General features: G+C 42.1%; 1 protein-coding gene across 1 annotated transcript in view; it reads right to left on the bottom strand.

Moving 5' to 3' along the window:
* Positions 1 to 16376, bottom strand: part of ralgapa2 (Ral GTPase activating protein catalytic subunit alpha 2) — a 119650-nt gene extending 103274 nt beyond the window's left edge. Inside the window, exon 1 of the mRNA XM_056295506.1 lies at positions 16215 to 16376. Within this exon, the coding sequence (XP_056151481.1) occupies positions 16215 to 16320 (106 nt within the window). The 5' untranslated portion in view covers positions 16321 to 16376. The remainder of the gene's footprint in view (positions 1 to 16214) is intronic.
* Between the last annotated feature and the right edge of the window lie 289 nt (positions 16377 to 16665).

The following is a 16665-nucleotide window of genomic DNA, read 5'->3' as shown; positions in this document are numbered from 1 at the left end:
AAAATGTTCACCCTCAAAAGAAAACAAAAATAAACAAACAAAATGTAGAAACAAGACTGCAAAGCTCGCACCCATTAGAGAGACTGCCTGCTGTGGGTATCTGGACACAATCTAGAGACTGGCCATAAATGATTCAAATGGCCGTCCACAGAACTAAACTGACAGTGTCACAAGTAGGAAACAGTAGAGGATTAACATAATTAGGACAATACCAGACTACTACCATCACTGCCACTTTAGTTAATTCAACCCTTAATAGTATCAACACTAGTTACTTAAGGCTGTGTTAGCATGATACTAATACCCACTTATCGAACTACTATTAATAGTATCAACAGTAGCGCTACCAAAGAAGGTGTTAGTATGACAATAACCCCTTAGTTAACTCTGTTTATTATGTCGTGCTACTATCATTATCATGATAGTGAAGTAACTCATTCACCAGCCATAATAAACCACTTGCCTTCCATGTAGTTGCTTATAACCCTTACTCATACAGCACAGGTATCATTGACAGATCAGGTACAAATAACCTAACGTTTTTGTCACGTCTGACATGCATTATCTGCAACCATGTTGCTGCTGAATCTGGATTAAGATCTGAGGTTAATTTCCACACTTTTTTGACATAGAATACTGTCAACAACATTGTTAATGTGCTTAAACATCTACATGCTGTGAGGAAGACCCAGCATATACCATGTGCTGTTGATATGAAGGCAACTGTGTGGCAGTTTGGCTTCTGTGCCTTATCATGGTACACAATATTTGCAATGCTAATTGGCGAGGGATCATGGCACAGGACTTCTTTGTCCTGCATGATAGTTATCTTTATGCTGCTAACAGCTCAGAGGAAGTCAAACCCATGCCACCTCAACAGCAGAAATAAGAGGTCACAACTGACTGACCAGTTGTAATCCCAAAAATCTATTGCAGGAAAGAAATTTTCCCTGTAAATGGAAAATAAAAAGAAACAACCCAAAAACTAAACAAAACAATAATTTTAATCAATTTCTAAATCAACCATTAGGTCCAAAATTGTGCCAAAAATATATAGCTTAGATTTTTTTTAAAAATCCCTGGATAAAATATAACAAACATAACGCTGTGTACCTGTGTTTACCCGTGTTTCTCATTCTGCTTGTCCTTGGCTTTTCGACAGTCTTTTTCGCTAAATGGATTTTGGACCTCAGATTATCTGCACTGAAGATAGTCCTTGGTTCTGACCATCACCTGGACTGCTACTCTGATTCTAGAACATTGACTTGAAAGAACATTGCTCGTGAGCTGGCTAGTTAGCCTGCTGTTCCTGGCCTGCTGTGATTGCTGCTGGTAGCTACCTTCCAGGATTCAAGGTGTGGTGCTTGTATGAGACGTTGTGAAATTTTGCTTCATCTTTTTTGGCACCGTTTGTTTAATCTTACCCGCATACATTGCATTAAATAAACAAAATGTTGCCAAAAAAAAGTTGTGCAATTACGGATGAGGAAGTTGAGGAAATAAAGAAATCACTTGACTTTATGTCGGAAGAGATTGCAACCATCTCTAAACAACAGAAAATGATCATGGATTTGATGGGAGAGATTAAAGAACTGAAAAGACAGAATGCCGAGAAGGATAAGAGGACTGCCCTCTTGGAATGTCAAGTAGCACACCTGGAGAAGTATTCCAGCATAAACAATCTAATTGTTAGCGGGCTTGAGACCTGGCAGCGGTCATATGCCAGGGCTGTGGCAGCTTCGAGTGGAGAGCCCACCAAACCTGAGCTGGACTCCCTTGAGCAAGAGGCGATTGCTTTCTTTGACAGCAAAGGCATATCTGTAGACAGCAACGGTATTAAGGGTCATCATCCTCTCCTCCCAAAAAACAAAAACGAGAAAGACAGACAAGACGAGACATACTTTATTAATCCCCGTGGGGAAATTCATCCTCTACATTTAACCCACCCAAATACACTGTAGCTAGGAGCAGTGGGCAGCTGTCGTGCAGCACCCAGGGATCAACTCCAGTTCTTCTTGCCATGCCTCGGTCAGAGGCACAGACAGGAGTACTAACCTATGCATGTATTTTGATGGTGGGAGGCAACTGGAGTAGCCAGAGGAAATCAATGCAGACAGGTCGAGAACATGCAAACTCCACACAGAAAGGACCTGAGACAGCCTGGGGTTCGAACTCAGGATCTTCTTGCTGTGAGGCAACAGCACTAACCACTGGGCCAATGTGCTGCCCAATAATAATAATAATAATAACAATAATAATAATTCCCTTTGTGAACTGAAAAAAAAACAAACTGCACTGCTAAGACGAGGGAGAAAGCTAAAGGGACCCAACATGTATGTGAATGAACATCTGACAAAGAAAATTGTTGGCATTGCAAGACAGGCACAATTCCTGAGAAAACACGATGCAGTCGATGTGGACAGCAAACTGCAAGGTTTTCATTACACTGAGTGGGTCACCACAGGAGCCAAAAGTGCTGGTCATCAGGGAGATTGCAGAATTGGATAAGTACCAGTGATGATAACTCCTGGGAGAGCAGCACACCAAGGTACTGATATAACTGAACATTACTCATTTAAAATGGATGATTACTTGAACTCAAGACAGCTCACTAAGAGCATAGAGTGTGACTGACTATGGACTGGAATGATGATTGAACCTTGTAAAGAAATGGATTGTTTTAATTGTAAAGCAGCACAAAATTAGCCTTGCAAAGAAGGTAGTATTTTTCCATTTAACAGCATTGATGACGATGAGATCAAGTGCATTAACTCGCAAGGCAGCTGCAGAGGGCTGGAAGGCCTCTATGAAAAGTATGACGGGGGAATCTATAAACTTTCAAATACACTGAATGAATACACAAATGTATGAATTTGAACAAAATATTGACCGAGAAAAAATTCTTCAACAACCTAAACAACAATTGCTGTTACTATACAGATGATCAGATTAACAGGAAGGTTAAGACAGATCATGGAATGTCAATAATCCACTTTAACAGCAGGACTCTATATGCAAACCTTCTAAACATCAAAGAACATTTAAGTAAATTCAAGAAACCATTCAATGTTAGAGCTATTTCTGAGACCTGGCTCTGTTCTGAGAAGGGTGTGGGCTTTGAGTTGAATGGTTATGAATCGCCTTACATGAATAGGAGGAGGTGAGACTCTGTATGTGGATAAAAGCTTTAATTATAAGATAGTGGAAATTATGACAACTAACACTGATGCGCTGGAATATATCACTATTGAAATCGGTATGGAAAAAAGAAAAACGTACTTGTACCTGTGTATATAGAGCACCTGGATCAAACATTGAAATATTTAAGAATCGTATGGAAGGAATGTTTGCTCAGACAAATCAGGTTATGTTCATTTGCAATTTCAATATAGACCTGTTAAATACAAATAAGCACAAAATGACTAATGCATTTGTTGATACAATGTGTAGAACAAGTCTATTTCCAATTATCATGAGACCAAGCAGACTTACATTAAGCTATGGTCACACATGTACGAAAATAATATTGACGAATATTCACCTCCCTTTCTATGCCAGCGAAGGGGCGAATAGAACATTCACTCCTGGTGACAAAAGAAATTTGTATCTTCCCTTTGCGTGGAGTTCAACTTTAGTGAACTTTGACCGGCGAATCCGCAGCCTCAACCAATAGCAAAGAAGTGTGTGTGGTTGACCCCACTTGGCTGTAATTGGCTGTAGTTTTCTTAGTGAGCCAGGATAGCGGACAGTTTGATTGTTGCTGTGTGTAACCAGCTGGTATTGTAAAACATTGCCTGTGAAAACTGCAAACTGCCCCACAAGAGAGATGCTGCTTGGCTGGCAGTGAGTTGGGAGACAGGCATTGAACGTAAATAAAAGGAAAATGTATTAATAACATCAATTCATATTTTGTGGTATACAAATATAACTTGTACACCAATGTTCTTCCTCCGTATTTGTCCATAAAACTATGATAACAAGTGAGACAATTAATTCCAACGTGTGATTGAGTTCAGAGAAGGCTCGTCTAACACAACACGGAAAGTCGAAAACCAGGCAGCAAAATAAGTTCGACCTACTTGCTGCACACCAGAGACAACGGCAGACAATGGACAGCATCCTCAACGACAGATAGAGACAGACCCCAGACACACAAAGACGATGTGGACATGTGGGTGAAGAATGTGTCCAACAGACAGCTCACCCAGGCGGAGAATGACATCCTTGCTAAGGGGCTGAATTTTGCTGTCATGCCGAAGCAAATACCACCAGTGAAACTGATCACAGCCATGGAATCAACAACATCACAGGAAAAAGTTGAGAGATTGTCTGAAGCTGTAAGAACAGGACACTGCTATTGACAAAATGCTGTACCATAGATTATACCCAGGGGAACCTACACCTAGTCTGCATGGTTTATCTAAGATACATATGATTAACTCAGTGACCTATTACATCCCCAAGTTTCTCAGAACACTATAGATTTTTTTGGTCAAAGAAAGTTGAATCAGTTCATCTGGACACAACGTTTACTGACAGAAACGTTTCATCACTCATCTAAGTGACATCTTCTGTCTCAACTGACTGCAGGTATCCCCATCTTATAAACAATACAGTTGCATAACGACCGAAACCAACAATAAGTTTTATATGCAAATAGATGTGACCATTAACTAGAGTTTCATTGGCTATGTGTACTATTCACAGAGGATTTGGGAATGTTTGCAATCACAGCATTGTAAGATAGTGACAGGTGTACTCTTACTACCCCCCCCCGAGTACATCAAAATAACCTATACAGAGAATTCATAAAATATAGAACTTTAGAGGCAGAAAATAAATCTAAGAAAATATAAAAGTAAGCTAGCTAATGAGGATATTATAATTAAAGATTAGAGAATAACAAAAACAACATCAAGGGCATGTGGCTGGGCGATATATCAACTTTTTAAGGTATATCGATATATTTTCAAACGAGATACAGGATGAGACAATACATTTAAGAAATTATAATTGCAAGCTAGCCTGTAAAAAACAATTCTTCATATAATAATCTGTAGTTTGAATTTTTTTTGTGCAATTTTTCAAGTCACATTCTGTCATGATGAGACACAGAAGCCAAACTATCAAACCGTAGCCTTTTAGTGTCGTGTCCGCACCATACAATGTCTGCTGGGTCCTCCAGGCAGCATATGGTCTATACACTACATAGACAATGTAATTATTGTTTTTTGTCAATCCAATGACTCATCTCTTCATATAAATTCAACATTGATGTTTTGCATGCACATATTTCCTGTTTTGGAAAAGCTATGGATGCACAATAGTTACTGGTATAATTGTAAAAACAGAAGTCCATTACCGCAGTTATTTTGGCATAAAGGTTATGTTAGTCTAGGAAATATTACTCTAGTCTAGGTAACACAAAACTACAGATCCTGCTAATATGAATGTTCCCAATCTTTCTTTTTCAACCCTCTAACTGCCTGTTCTGTAGGTCTATTCTGTCTGCATGATTGCCTTGAGCACATGAGCCTACTTGTGACATACCTGGGTGCTCTCAATCTCACTCATATTGTCTTTTTCAGGACTGGAAGTTCTGCTGCAAGTGGCTGTGCACTGACTATAGGGACAAGGCTTATGTCTGCCTTAGGGCTGTAGTCTCCCAGTCGACAAGTTGATTGGTTGGTCTATATGCTCTCGTCCAACCAAATTTTCATAGGTCAAACAATCGCCAATGTTAAGACCCTTTCAGACACAATGCGACAATGGCACCACTGCGCTATGTAACCCATTATTTCCCATGGCTTGTGCGAGTTAAACTTTGGGTGCTACGCGCTGTGACAAATACTCGCACAGCCAATAAAAACGATGTAGCCAGCCAGGCATGGAAGGCAAAATGGAGGAAAAGATAATCCATCCATCCATCCATGATCCGAACCACTTATCATGCTCTCAGGGTCGCAGGGATGCTGGAGCCTATCCCAGCAGCCATTGGGCAACAGGCGGGAAGACACCCTGGACAGGCTGCCCCCCACCACACCACACCACACCACACACACACACACATTCACACCTAGGGACAATTTGTTAGTAATGCCGATTCACCTGACCTACACGTCTTTGGACTGTGGGAGGAAACCGGAGCACCCGGAGGAAACCCACGCAGACACAGGGACAACATGCAAACTCCATACAGGGGACGACCCAGAACGACCCCCAAGGTTGGACTACCCCGGGGCTCGAACCCAGGACTTTCTCGCTGTGAGGCGACCGCGCTAACCACCGTGCTGCTGGAAAAGATAATATAAAATAAAACAAATAATCAGGGCTCTAAGCTACCCCCACCCCCCCACGGAGTACATGTGCTCCTAAATGAAAAATATTAGGAGCACACAAACAAATTTAGGAGTACAGTGAAAAATGTTGAAGTAACACATTTATTAACAAACAACTGATTACATAGTACATATTTTTACTGTGTGTGCTCCTTCTCCTTGTGTGCAATTATGATGTGAAACCCAGTGGAGGAATATGAAAGTAGAAGACCCTAGTATAACATCATATCATATCATGCCTGTGATGGCCTGGTGGCCTGTCCAGGGTGTCTCCCCACCTGCCACCCAATGACTGCTGGGATAGGCTCCAGCATCCCCGCGACCCTGAGAACAGGATAAGCGGTTTGGATAATGGATGGATGTAGAGTCTAATAGTTTAAAGTTGTTGTTTTTTTTTTGGTCTTCAATTTAGTTGTATGTAATTTCATTATTTCTTTAAATTTGTTCTAAAGAATTCCACTCAGATTGTTCATTACATTGTTGTCACACAGTGCCTTGAACATCATGCACTTCATTTTTATCTTTTTCAAATATTTTCTATTAAGCATATGTTCATTTAAAGGCAGCCTTGTGTTGGGGTTTGTGTTCCTGTAAATTTTGGCATAAACTTTTTTTACATTTTCCGCAACTGAATATCGGCCCCAAATATCGGTTATCAGCTGCCATAACATACCAATAATCGATATCGGCCCTGAAAAAAACCATATCGGTCGACCCCTACTGTAAACAGTATTGTCTTAGTTTTAGGCCAATCAGCTGCTCCACAAGAGCAACTGAGGGTTAACAGCCTTGCACACGAGAAACTTAACAGAACGTTTTGAGACATATCATGCCCCTCAAGCAAATCTTCTACTTAACTCCTTTTGGACTCAAATGGGAATGATGAATTAAATTTCATTATTGTGGATCATGACCAGCCTATAACACAGAACAGCTGTCCTATTATCTCACTACAGTGGCCTATAAATTAAGAGAAATGGGTTTCTGACTGATGGAGATCCCGAGGTCAATATCCATCCATCCACCCATCCATTATCCAAACCGCTTATCCTGCTCTGTGTCGCGGGGATGCTGAAGCCTATCCCAGCACTCGTTAGGTGGCAGGCAGGGAAACACCCTGGACTGGCCGCCAGGCCATCACAGGGCCGACAGACGAACAGACAGAGACACAGACACACATTCACACCTAGGGACAATTTAGTACAGCCGATTCACCTGACCTACATGTCTTTGGACTGTGGGAGGAAACCGGAGCACCCGGAGGAAACCCATGCAGACACGGGGAGAACATGCAAACTCCACACAGAGAATGACCCAGGATGACCCCCAAGGTTGGACTAACCAGGGCTCAAACCCAGGACCTTCTTGCTATGAGGCGACCGCGCTAACCACTGCGCCACCGTGCCGCTACTTATAACATTTTATAGATTAAATGATTAACAGACAATGACAATAATCATTAGTTGCAGCCCTTGTGTCAGCCTCCAATAAGCATCCCTCATACTGACCACATTTAGCAAACTGTCATCACCATCTTCATTATTTGCATGTAACCTGCCATCATCTTGGCTTCTCTCCTGATGGCAGTTGGGGGAGGTCAAAGTGAGGTCAATATTACTGGAGAAATTAAGCAGACACCTTCCATCCTCAGTAACTACTGTTGTGCAGCCCTTTAGCAAGGCACTTAACAACCAACTACTCTAATGAAGCTGCTGTCATCAAAGTTGAAAGACTGCAGTCATGTTGTGCAGCTCCAGAGTATGAATACCAGAGAATCAAAAAGCATGTATTTCCAACAAAACATCCCCAGATTGAAGAAAAGTTTAAAATCATGAGATAATGTGACAGTATGTTCTCCATACGCTACCCTTTTTCCATTATCATGCAGAAGCCATAATGAGGCCACTGCATGCTGGCAAGGAGTGGGGTGCAGAGTTGTCATTGGTCTTTCCATTAGCGTTGGACTTGAAATATGGACTAGGAAGTCCCACAGAAAAACCACGACTACAACAAATGACAGCATGCAACGGCGTCCATATAAATGATCCACATGCATCGCTGGGTACCACTGTCTACTGTGTGACCATGATAGAGATTCAAGCATTTTTGTCTGAATCTGAATCATTTTGGAGCCATTCCATGCTAAAGATTGTGGAGATGGAAACACCATTGAAATGGTTTCTGTCTACGCTCAGAACCATTCGGCCTTGCTATGGAAAATCACAACAAGATTAAACAGAGTCCATTTAAGTGTCAAATTGTCTACGTCAAAACAGTGTTTTGGGAACATAGTTACAGCATAGCCATTTGAACACTCTGAACTGTAAAGCTTTCTATATGCGTCAAACATACTATTTTGTAAGACTCATTGCTCAACCACATCAGGCAGCATCCTCATCCATTCCTTTTCAAACTGCTTACATCCAAAATGGGGCAAGAAGCTTTCCTTCATAGGTGAGATTTTAAACAGGAAGTCTCTGTAATCACTACATGAAGAGTCAAACAAATGTGGATCAAGGCAGACAATGTCAAGAGTTTTTCCTCTACACTATTCAAGGTGAGCAGTCAACATGGTGGCGGAAGTAGCTGTGTGAAGAATAAACATAAAATTTGCAGACCGCTTGAACCCCCGCCCAAATTCACATCGAAGCACACCTGACAAGTTTCTGTGGAAAGGCGGCATAGACTTTGGACTCGATTGGAAAAGTTACAAAAATGTTGGGACGCACAGGCCCCCGAGCTAAACATCTAAAAGAAGCCTCCCAGAATTATCTGACATTCTGAACAGCACTGTTCGAAGCAAGCAGCAGCCCTAACAATCAGATATTGGAAAAGACATACACCACACACACACGTAAATCAAATGTAAATTCAAGTTGGCTCACTTTCCGCTTAAGACAGAGAGGAAGTGCAACAGGGCATGAACTTCAGAGAACATAGCAATTATTTTCAGTAACTCATGTCACATTAATCTTCCAGAATTGTTTAACCCTGTCTAATCTCATATGACATGAAACAACAGAAGACAACTGTACTGATGAGCTGAAATTTTGTTTGATAAAGTGGGTGTGAAGAATTGATCTACTGTCCTGTTGATGTCAGTGTACTAAAGCTGCACAACAGTCTAAACATTTGCTTTTCATCACCACAAAGGGCTGTTTCACAATAATCTAAGGAAAAGCAAGCGTTGCCATACACAAAGTGTCGACAGCTAGTCTACGTAGTGTAGGTTAAAGGAAGGCAGGAGGCTGAACTTATCCACAGGTCTACCAAGGGAGCTTATCCAAAAACAAAAGGCTGGGGGTGAGCGAATTAGAAGTTGAGAGATCGCAGCTTTTGCTTTAGCAAAGCAGAGGACCCCCTTTAGAGAGAGGGCTTCCAATGTAGTGCTCATTGTTTCTCCCCGGTGCTTTACCCACCGATTATCTCTCACACCAGTTCTTCTGCCCTGACCAAGTATCAGTCAGAGCTCATGCATGGAGAGAGGAAAGGGGACATAATCACCCACTTACTGTTTTGCTCTAAGAGCTTGTGTAGGATAAACTTTAAAATTCTCCCCTTGGGCTTCAGTCTCTTTTATACCTGCTCACCTACACTGACCACAAACCCAGACATGACTGTTATCAAAACATTTGTATGTATTTACTCTTGTTCCAATGCAGGTTGCCAAAGGTTTCAAGTTAAGCAGTGTGTTTACAGCACCCAAAAGGAAATATCCAAAATGAACTTGTTATTTAGGTTGTTTCTGTTATTCAGTTGACTGGGTTGGCTTTGTGATTTTGAAAACCATCCTTTGACCAGGAGGCCTGGGTTTAAACCCCTTATGACAGAAAACATTCCATTCTGCTGAAGTGTCCTTGGGCAAGGCACTGAATCCCCACCAGCTTCAGAGGTGCAGCTCTGGAGTTCACTCTTAGCGCTAAACGTCATACAGAGGCTGGCATTTGAAAAGATACAATTTTCCTTCCAATCATCAATACAGCATTAAATAAAGAATTGGACCCCTATGTAAGATAAATTCAGCAGGAATTCCTACATGGGAGCTGGTGCTTTCATCGTGATGGTTGGGTCCATTTTCCGAGGAACTGGAGCAGTGAAATGGGATGTTGTAGGCAGAGTGAGGTTTGGGGAGATAAACAGAGTCTCAGGAATAGCTATTTGTGCATCCAGTAAGAGAGGCAGTATGTGATCAGGTGGTCTGTTGGGCTCCTGTAATTAACAGCCTCAGCCATCCAGGCATGACCAGCAAATTAAAATGCAGCAGCTTTCACACTCTATCCCACAGATCTGCTCAGTGAGCAGAAAACCACCACAGGGTCATTCTGAAAATAGCCAAGACCACAGCTTGCCTTTTCAAGCACAGTATCATTGATGCTACAAATTACAGAAGATGATTCAACAAATTTCTGGCCTTAATATTACTAATACACTAGGACTTACTACACATAAAACACTCCAGCCATACGTAAAAAATTAGTAAGTGTTACCGAGTGGGAAATTAACATTAGATACTAGCCAAATGCTGGTTAAATTAGGCACACACTTTGCCAAATAATGATTTACTTTTGGATAGTCTTGCCAGATAAAGAATAAAAACATACAGCTGGTTAAACAGCATAGTAGCTGGTGAATTTTGGAAAGTACCAGCACTGGCTGTGAGCTGCTTAGTTTCCTGTCCTGAAAGACTATGAAGCCATTCAAGCACCGAACACAAGACCTGTCTTTTCTCTATTTTCAAGATAGTCATGATATGTACAAAGACTCTTGATAATTAAATCATATATGTATATACATTAGGCCCATCAGTTAACCTCACTAGCACTCTATCTAGCCATCATTTTAAATACAGCTTTGATTATGCATGTGGATTCATTTACAACTGCAGAACCCTATGAGCAATAAAAAGGGGTTATCGCTTCTCCCTCTAGTCTCCGCTGTGAATGGCACCCCATCATTCCTCACCACTTCCTGTCCACACAGGAACAAGAAGCACCAGGAGGAAGTCTGTCCTTGGCCAAAAGCAGCTCAAAATGAAAGAGGTAGTAGGGGCACAGCAACACGTAGGACCTACTATCAGCTGCTGGACAAACAGGCCAGCCTTATCTTTAACAGCACATAAGGGCAAGAAAAACATGAGGGAGAAACAGGCTGCTACAGTTCTGTCACCCTAGAGCTTTGGGTGTACAAGTCTTAGCGAATGTGCAAACTACACCCCATGCCCTCAAATCCATTATTTCCTATGGCTATTGCCATGCAAAAGTGAATTTGTGTGCAAACTACACCCCATGCCCTCAAATCGATTTTTCCTATGGCTGTTGCCATGCAAAAGTGAATTTGTGTGCAAACTACACCCCATGCCCTCAAATCCATTATTTCCTACGGCTGTCACCATGCTAAAGTGAATTTGTGTGGTGCAAATTGCAGGTGCAGGGCCTGGTTTGGCAGCAGGTTTGCACCTCAATATTAACCTGGTTAAACTTGTGTGCTGAGCATTATGACAAAACTACCATGTGCCCAATACAAACAAGCTGAAGGAGTAAACAAGAAATCAGGACTAACATCTGATTTTGGTGGTCACCAAATGTCTCGAGCTTTATGACATAACACAAAGAAAAATACACAAAGACACTGGGAGGGAAGCAATTGAAAGGAAACATTTCTGATGAATTGGGCACACCAGATATTTTTACAGGGTATCTGCACACTTTCAAAGTACAAATTTAATGACTTTTAAGACCTTTTTAATACCTCTAAACAGGAAAAAATAATACCATTTCCATGGCAAAAGAAATCGACAAACTAGACAGTAGACAGCGCTGTTGACTTTTTTGAATATGAATATAAAAGCAATTTTCTGTGCAAATTAACCAACAACAGCCTTCTTGTTAAATAACAAAAATAAATCTATGACGCTAGACCCAGTTAAATGCAAAAGAATAGTATCAAAAATACACACAAGAGGACAATATAGGGACAAGTCAAAAGTTGATAATCTAAACTAAACATAAACGTATTTACTTTTCAGACCCTCTCTGGCACAAACAATCCAAAGTTTATTTGACCCTGTTTGTCAATGGACGCTATGTCTCTCATCAGCTGTCTTATCAAGTTCACGATCTAGCACTAGCACTGCTCTCTCATTTCCTTTGCTCGTCTCCTCAGTGTGTTGAATTTTGTTATCAGCGTTGCCATTTCCATCCCTGCAGTATTCTCTGCTAGTTCTGTGAAGTTGCCTGCTTTCTTTTGCAGACAGGGTACCCACCGTATTTCTGCTTTCAACGTGGCCTTTGGAGAAAAACTACTGAATGCTGTCTGCTGACTGCTCAGTTGTGCAGTGGAGCCTGTAGCTTGGCCGGACACATTAGCTCTAACATTACCACAAGTAGTCAAGCTAGCAACGGGCTCAAGATATGACTCCATTTGCTAGCATAGCATAGCGCTTGTGCTTTTCAGATTTCATATGAGCATCTAGCGCTTTACAAGCCATTGTCGCCAGTTTGAATGTTTTGTGACAAAGTTCCCATCGTGCCTCGTAAGAACTGCTAGATTGTTTAAGCCACCCACAATATTTATTGTTCAACCATTTCAGCTTGAATTTACATTTACCCATTTTCTTTTTGCTTGCTGCCTCATGTGTCGCCCACTAGCTACTGCCCCTCAGTCCCACTGCCTGTGGCGGTCTAGTGTATGCTATTTAACGCAAATGCATTATACACTGCTTGCAATAATTGTCGGGCTGTTGTGGAATATAAAACGACACAAAACAAAACATAAAACTGAACAAAAAATACATATACACTCATTCATTCTGCCCCAGAATAAATTTAATGCCTTCCTTCCTAAAATTCCAGACATTTAAAAAAAATGTTAGACCTTGAATTACAAAGAAAAGAAATTCCAAGACGGTTTAAGACTTTTAAGGATCCGCAGGGACCCTGGTCTTGGTTTAATTTGATTGAGAGCTAAGCCTGATTCAAGATTAAATGGCTATTTACATTACATTTACTCATTTGGATGTTTTATCTAAAGCAACTTATATGAGTCAGTAAGTAGCAAATAACAGGCATTTATAGTGTGCTAAACAGTAATCATACCACAGCCAAGAATGTATGTCAAGGGCATTCAGTGTAAGTGCACCTTAGATCATCTACAGGAAATGAAGGGAGAATAATGCTACAAAGTAGATGGACAATGCCACAAATCAGTGGCAGTAATAATGGTCTTGTATGAAAACATTCTATGTAGTCATCAATTTTGTAAACCAGAACAAATGACATGATAGGCACCTTGTTCTGGTCTCTGTAAAATCCTGTCTATATTGCATGTTCACCTGTTGGCATGGCAGGATCATGGATGGGTTGTGCCACAGGGAGCCAAATGGGGTTTGGTGTGAAAGCCCCGTGACAGCAAAGCTGTGCTAAGACAGCAGACTGTTAGCGGTGGACTTCCTACACATTGACTCAACAGTCACACTGCTTTGTAAGATGTGAATAAGAAGGGGCTTTAGTGTGACTGCGAAAAAAAACACTACATGCTGTGAATAATAAAATTTCAACTGCAGGTTCAAAGTTAACTTTTCCTGATAAACTGCATTACGTGACAAACTCGCTAGCAACTCACAGTGACGATGAGTTTGCCAAGTCATATGTTGGTTTCAAGATTATGTATGCATCAAGATTTGAGTTAAACAGCAGAGGCTCATGCAAATAAAAATGACTGCAAACCTCTGCAAGACAAACTTTTTTTTGAAATGAACAGTAATACATAAGAGCGCTAGACCTATGTCTTCATTACATTCTTTCTAGTTTAAGCCAACACGAGTTTGTTGAACATCATTGTTGTATAAAAAGAACCTTTTAGTCTGAGATGATGTATCAGAAAGGTCCCATTGCTGGCCTATTTCAAACCTCACTTTTTTCTTTTATATGTGCATGGTCCTACAGGCTATGGTTAGATAACCACAAAACAGATAAAAATACTGATGATATCTCAAATGGATGCGGACTACCTTCTCCTGGAACATAGGAAACCATTGTAAAGCAGAGTCAGCCAGAGAGGACTCACACCCCGTTTACAGTTGGTTTTTAAATGCGTTGTTTGTTTTTGTTTTTTTGCGATCGGATCACAAGTGGACAGCGCTAAATACAAGTGTAAACGACCACCAAAACGTTTTGTGAAACGGTTACTCAAACCACTTGCCGAGGTGGTCTGGGACGCATTTGACCGCCTATCTTTTGTAAACGCTAATGCGTCCTGATGCGTCCCCGACAAGGGCATAATAGGAAAATACGTCATCAATGCAGGGTGTGGTGGTTGGTAACAGCGCGCCAACTTTCGAAAAAATGGAGAGAAGAAAGTGTACGTGGGGTTACCCTGTACGTGGTTGGAGTACAAGTGAAACGAGATGCCTTATTTCCATTCTGGCAGAAGAATCAGTCCTGTCAATCGCGACAGTTGGAATAGTCTGTACATGTATATAAGTGCTTGAAACATCTTCAAACATTAGCTATTGTTTTCACAGCTAGTCGGCAAATCTGGCGCTTGACTGAGGCCCTTTGACCTTGTAGCGGAAGTGACGCAACAGTAACGAACTTCTTCGGAGTGGCGTGGTTTTTTTTCGTACCCGTTTTCCAGGAACTCTGCCTCTGATTGGCTAGTACTCGTTGCCTCCGTTGGTTAGATTGGTTAAGGTTAGGGTGGGTTTAAGGTTAGGGTTAGATTAAGGATAGGGTGGGGTTAGCGTTAGCCAATCAGAGATAGAGTAGGGACGGGTCTTCCCGGAATCCAGGTGGGAAAAATAATAACGCGCTCTGAAACAGGTACGAAAAAAAAAAATCACGCTTCGGAGTAATCTGATCACAAGTGGTCAGCAGGACGCATTTGGAGACGTATGACAGACACAGGTGTAAACGGTGATGTGTCTCGCCGTCCACTTGTGATCCGATCGCCCAAAACGCATTTTAAAACCAAGTGTAAACAGAGTGTCTGAGGCAAAGTTAAAATAGACTAAGGGCGTTATGGAAAATTTGGCTCAAGCACGGCCCAGCCGCATAGATCAAATTATCTCAATTACAACACCTTCAAGCCTGTTGTGAAATGAGTTTAAGGGATAATTCTGTACAATGGATATAGTTATCGGTGATACAAAAGCTCAAGTGTGTGCAGCACAGGTCAGGTGGCTTTACATCTGATAAACTGTTCTTCATTTGCGAGGGAGGACAAAGTTAAACCAATTACACATCAATTCCACAACTTAAGAACACAGAGTAAAGACAGGCTAAGCCATCAATTCGGTAAGTAAATATTTTTTATTTAGTTGTACAAGCCCAGGCTATCGCCACTCTTCGCCATTGAAGCCTTCTGTACTTCACAGGTTTGCATGCAGAGTAACTAGCTTATAGACGCCAAGTAGGGTGGCTAGTCAGTGGAGGTTGGAGCACTGACCCTTGACCCTTGTTAAAACATACACGCAATATTTGTTGGGGGCGACGCCTGGACAACGAGCAGCGTCTTGACAGGGCTACGTTTCTTGACTAGCTAGCCGCGAGGAAGGACGGCTAACGTTAGCCAGCATTAATTCCTCCAGGTATACGTGGTTTCATTTCGTTAACAACCCTAAATGGACAAAGGATGCATACGGCTAACACTGCAAAGGGGACATCTGCCGTCAGCAGATATCTTCCGTGTTGCCAGCCCCCCAGCTAGCGCGGCTCGCTAACAACACCGCGGCGCAACGACAGAGACGGCGTTGACGTAGCCATCGGCTGCTGAGGGGGAGAGAGAGGACAGCTAGCTAGCTAGCTAGCTCAGCTAGCCGGGGCTAACTAGCCGAGGTATCGGGTCGCCGCATCAGAGCCCCGCTGTCACTTTACTCACCCAACAGAGAGCGGAGGTGTTTCAGTCGGGTCAACACGTCCTTCTTTGGGTCCAGAACTTTCTGTGTAGATTTCTTGACGTCTCCATGGCCCCTTCGAGTGAACATTCCGCTGTAAAATGCAATGGTTGGAGTCCTTAACGGTGTGTTTCCCGGCTTTCTAACTGCCCCGCCGTTCTCAGGCTTGCTGGGTACACACACACACGCGCGCGGCGCGCGCACGTCTCCTCCCAGCCTCTCGTGGGTGTGTGTAAACACGGAAGAGCGGCTCGAGACAGATAGGGGAGGGGGAGGAGAGATAGGAGGGGTGGGGGGCTGAGTACGCCCCCTTGTTTATAAAACACATGTGCCCTCTTTGCCGTAATTTCTCTAACCTTATTTAAAATGTCACGTAAACGTGCACGATAGTAGCCTCATCCATCTGGCACAGCGCGTCGTAGACGCCGTGCTTTT

Source organism: Lampris incognitus, chromosome 16 (assembly GCF_029633865.1).
Source record: "Lampris incognitus isolate fLamInc1 chromosome 16, fLamInc1.hap2, whole genome shotgun sequence".
Taxonomy (NCBI): domain Eukaryota; kingdom Metazoa; phylum Chordata; class Actinopteri; order Lampriformes; family Lampridae; genus Lampris; species Lampris incognitus.
This window is presented reverse-complemented; position numbering and strand designations above follow the sequence as displayed.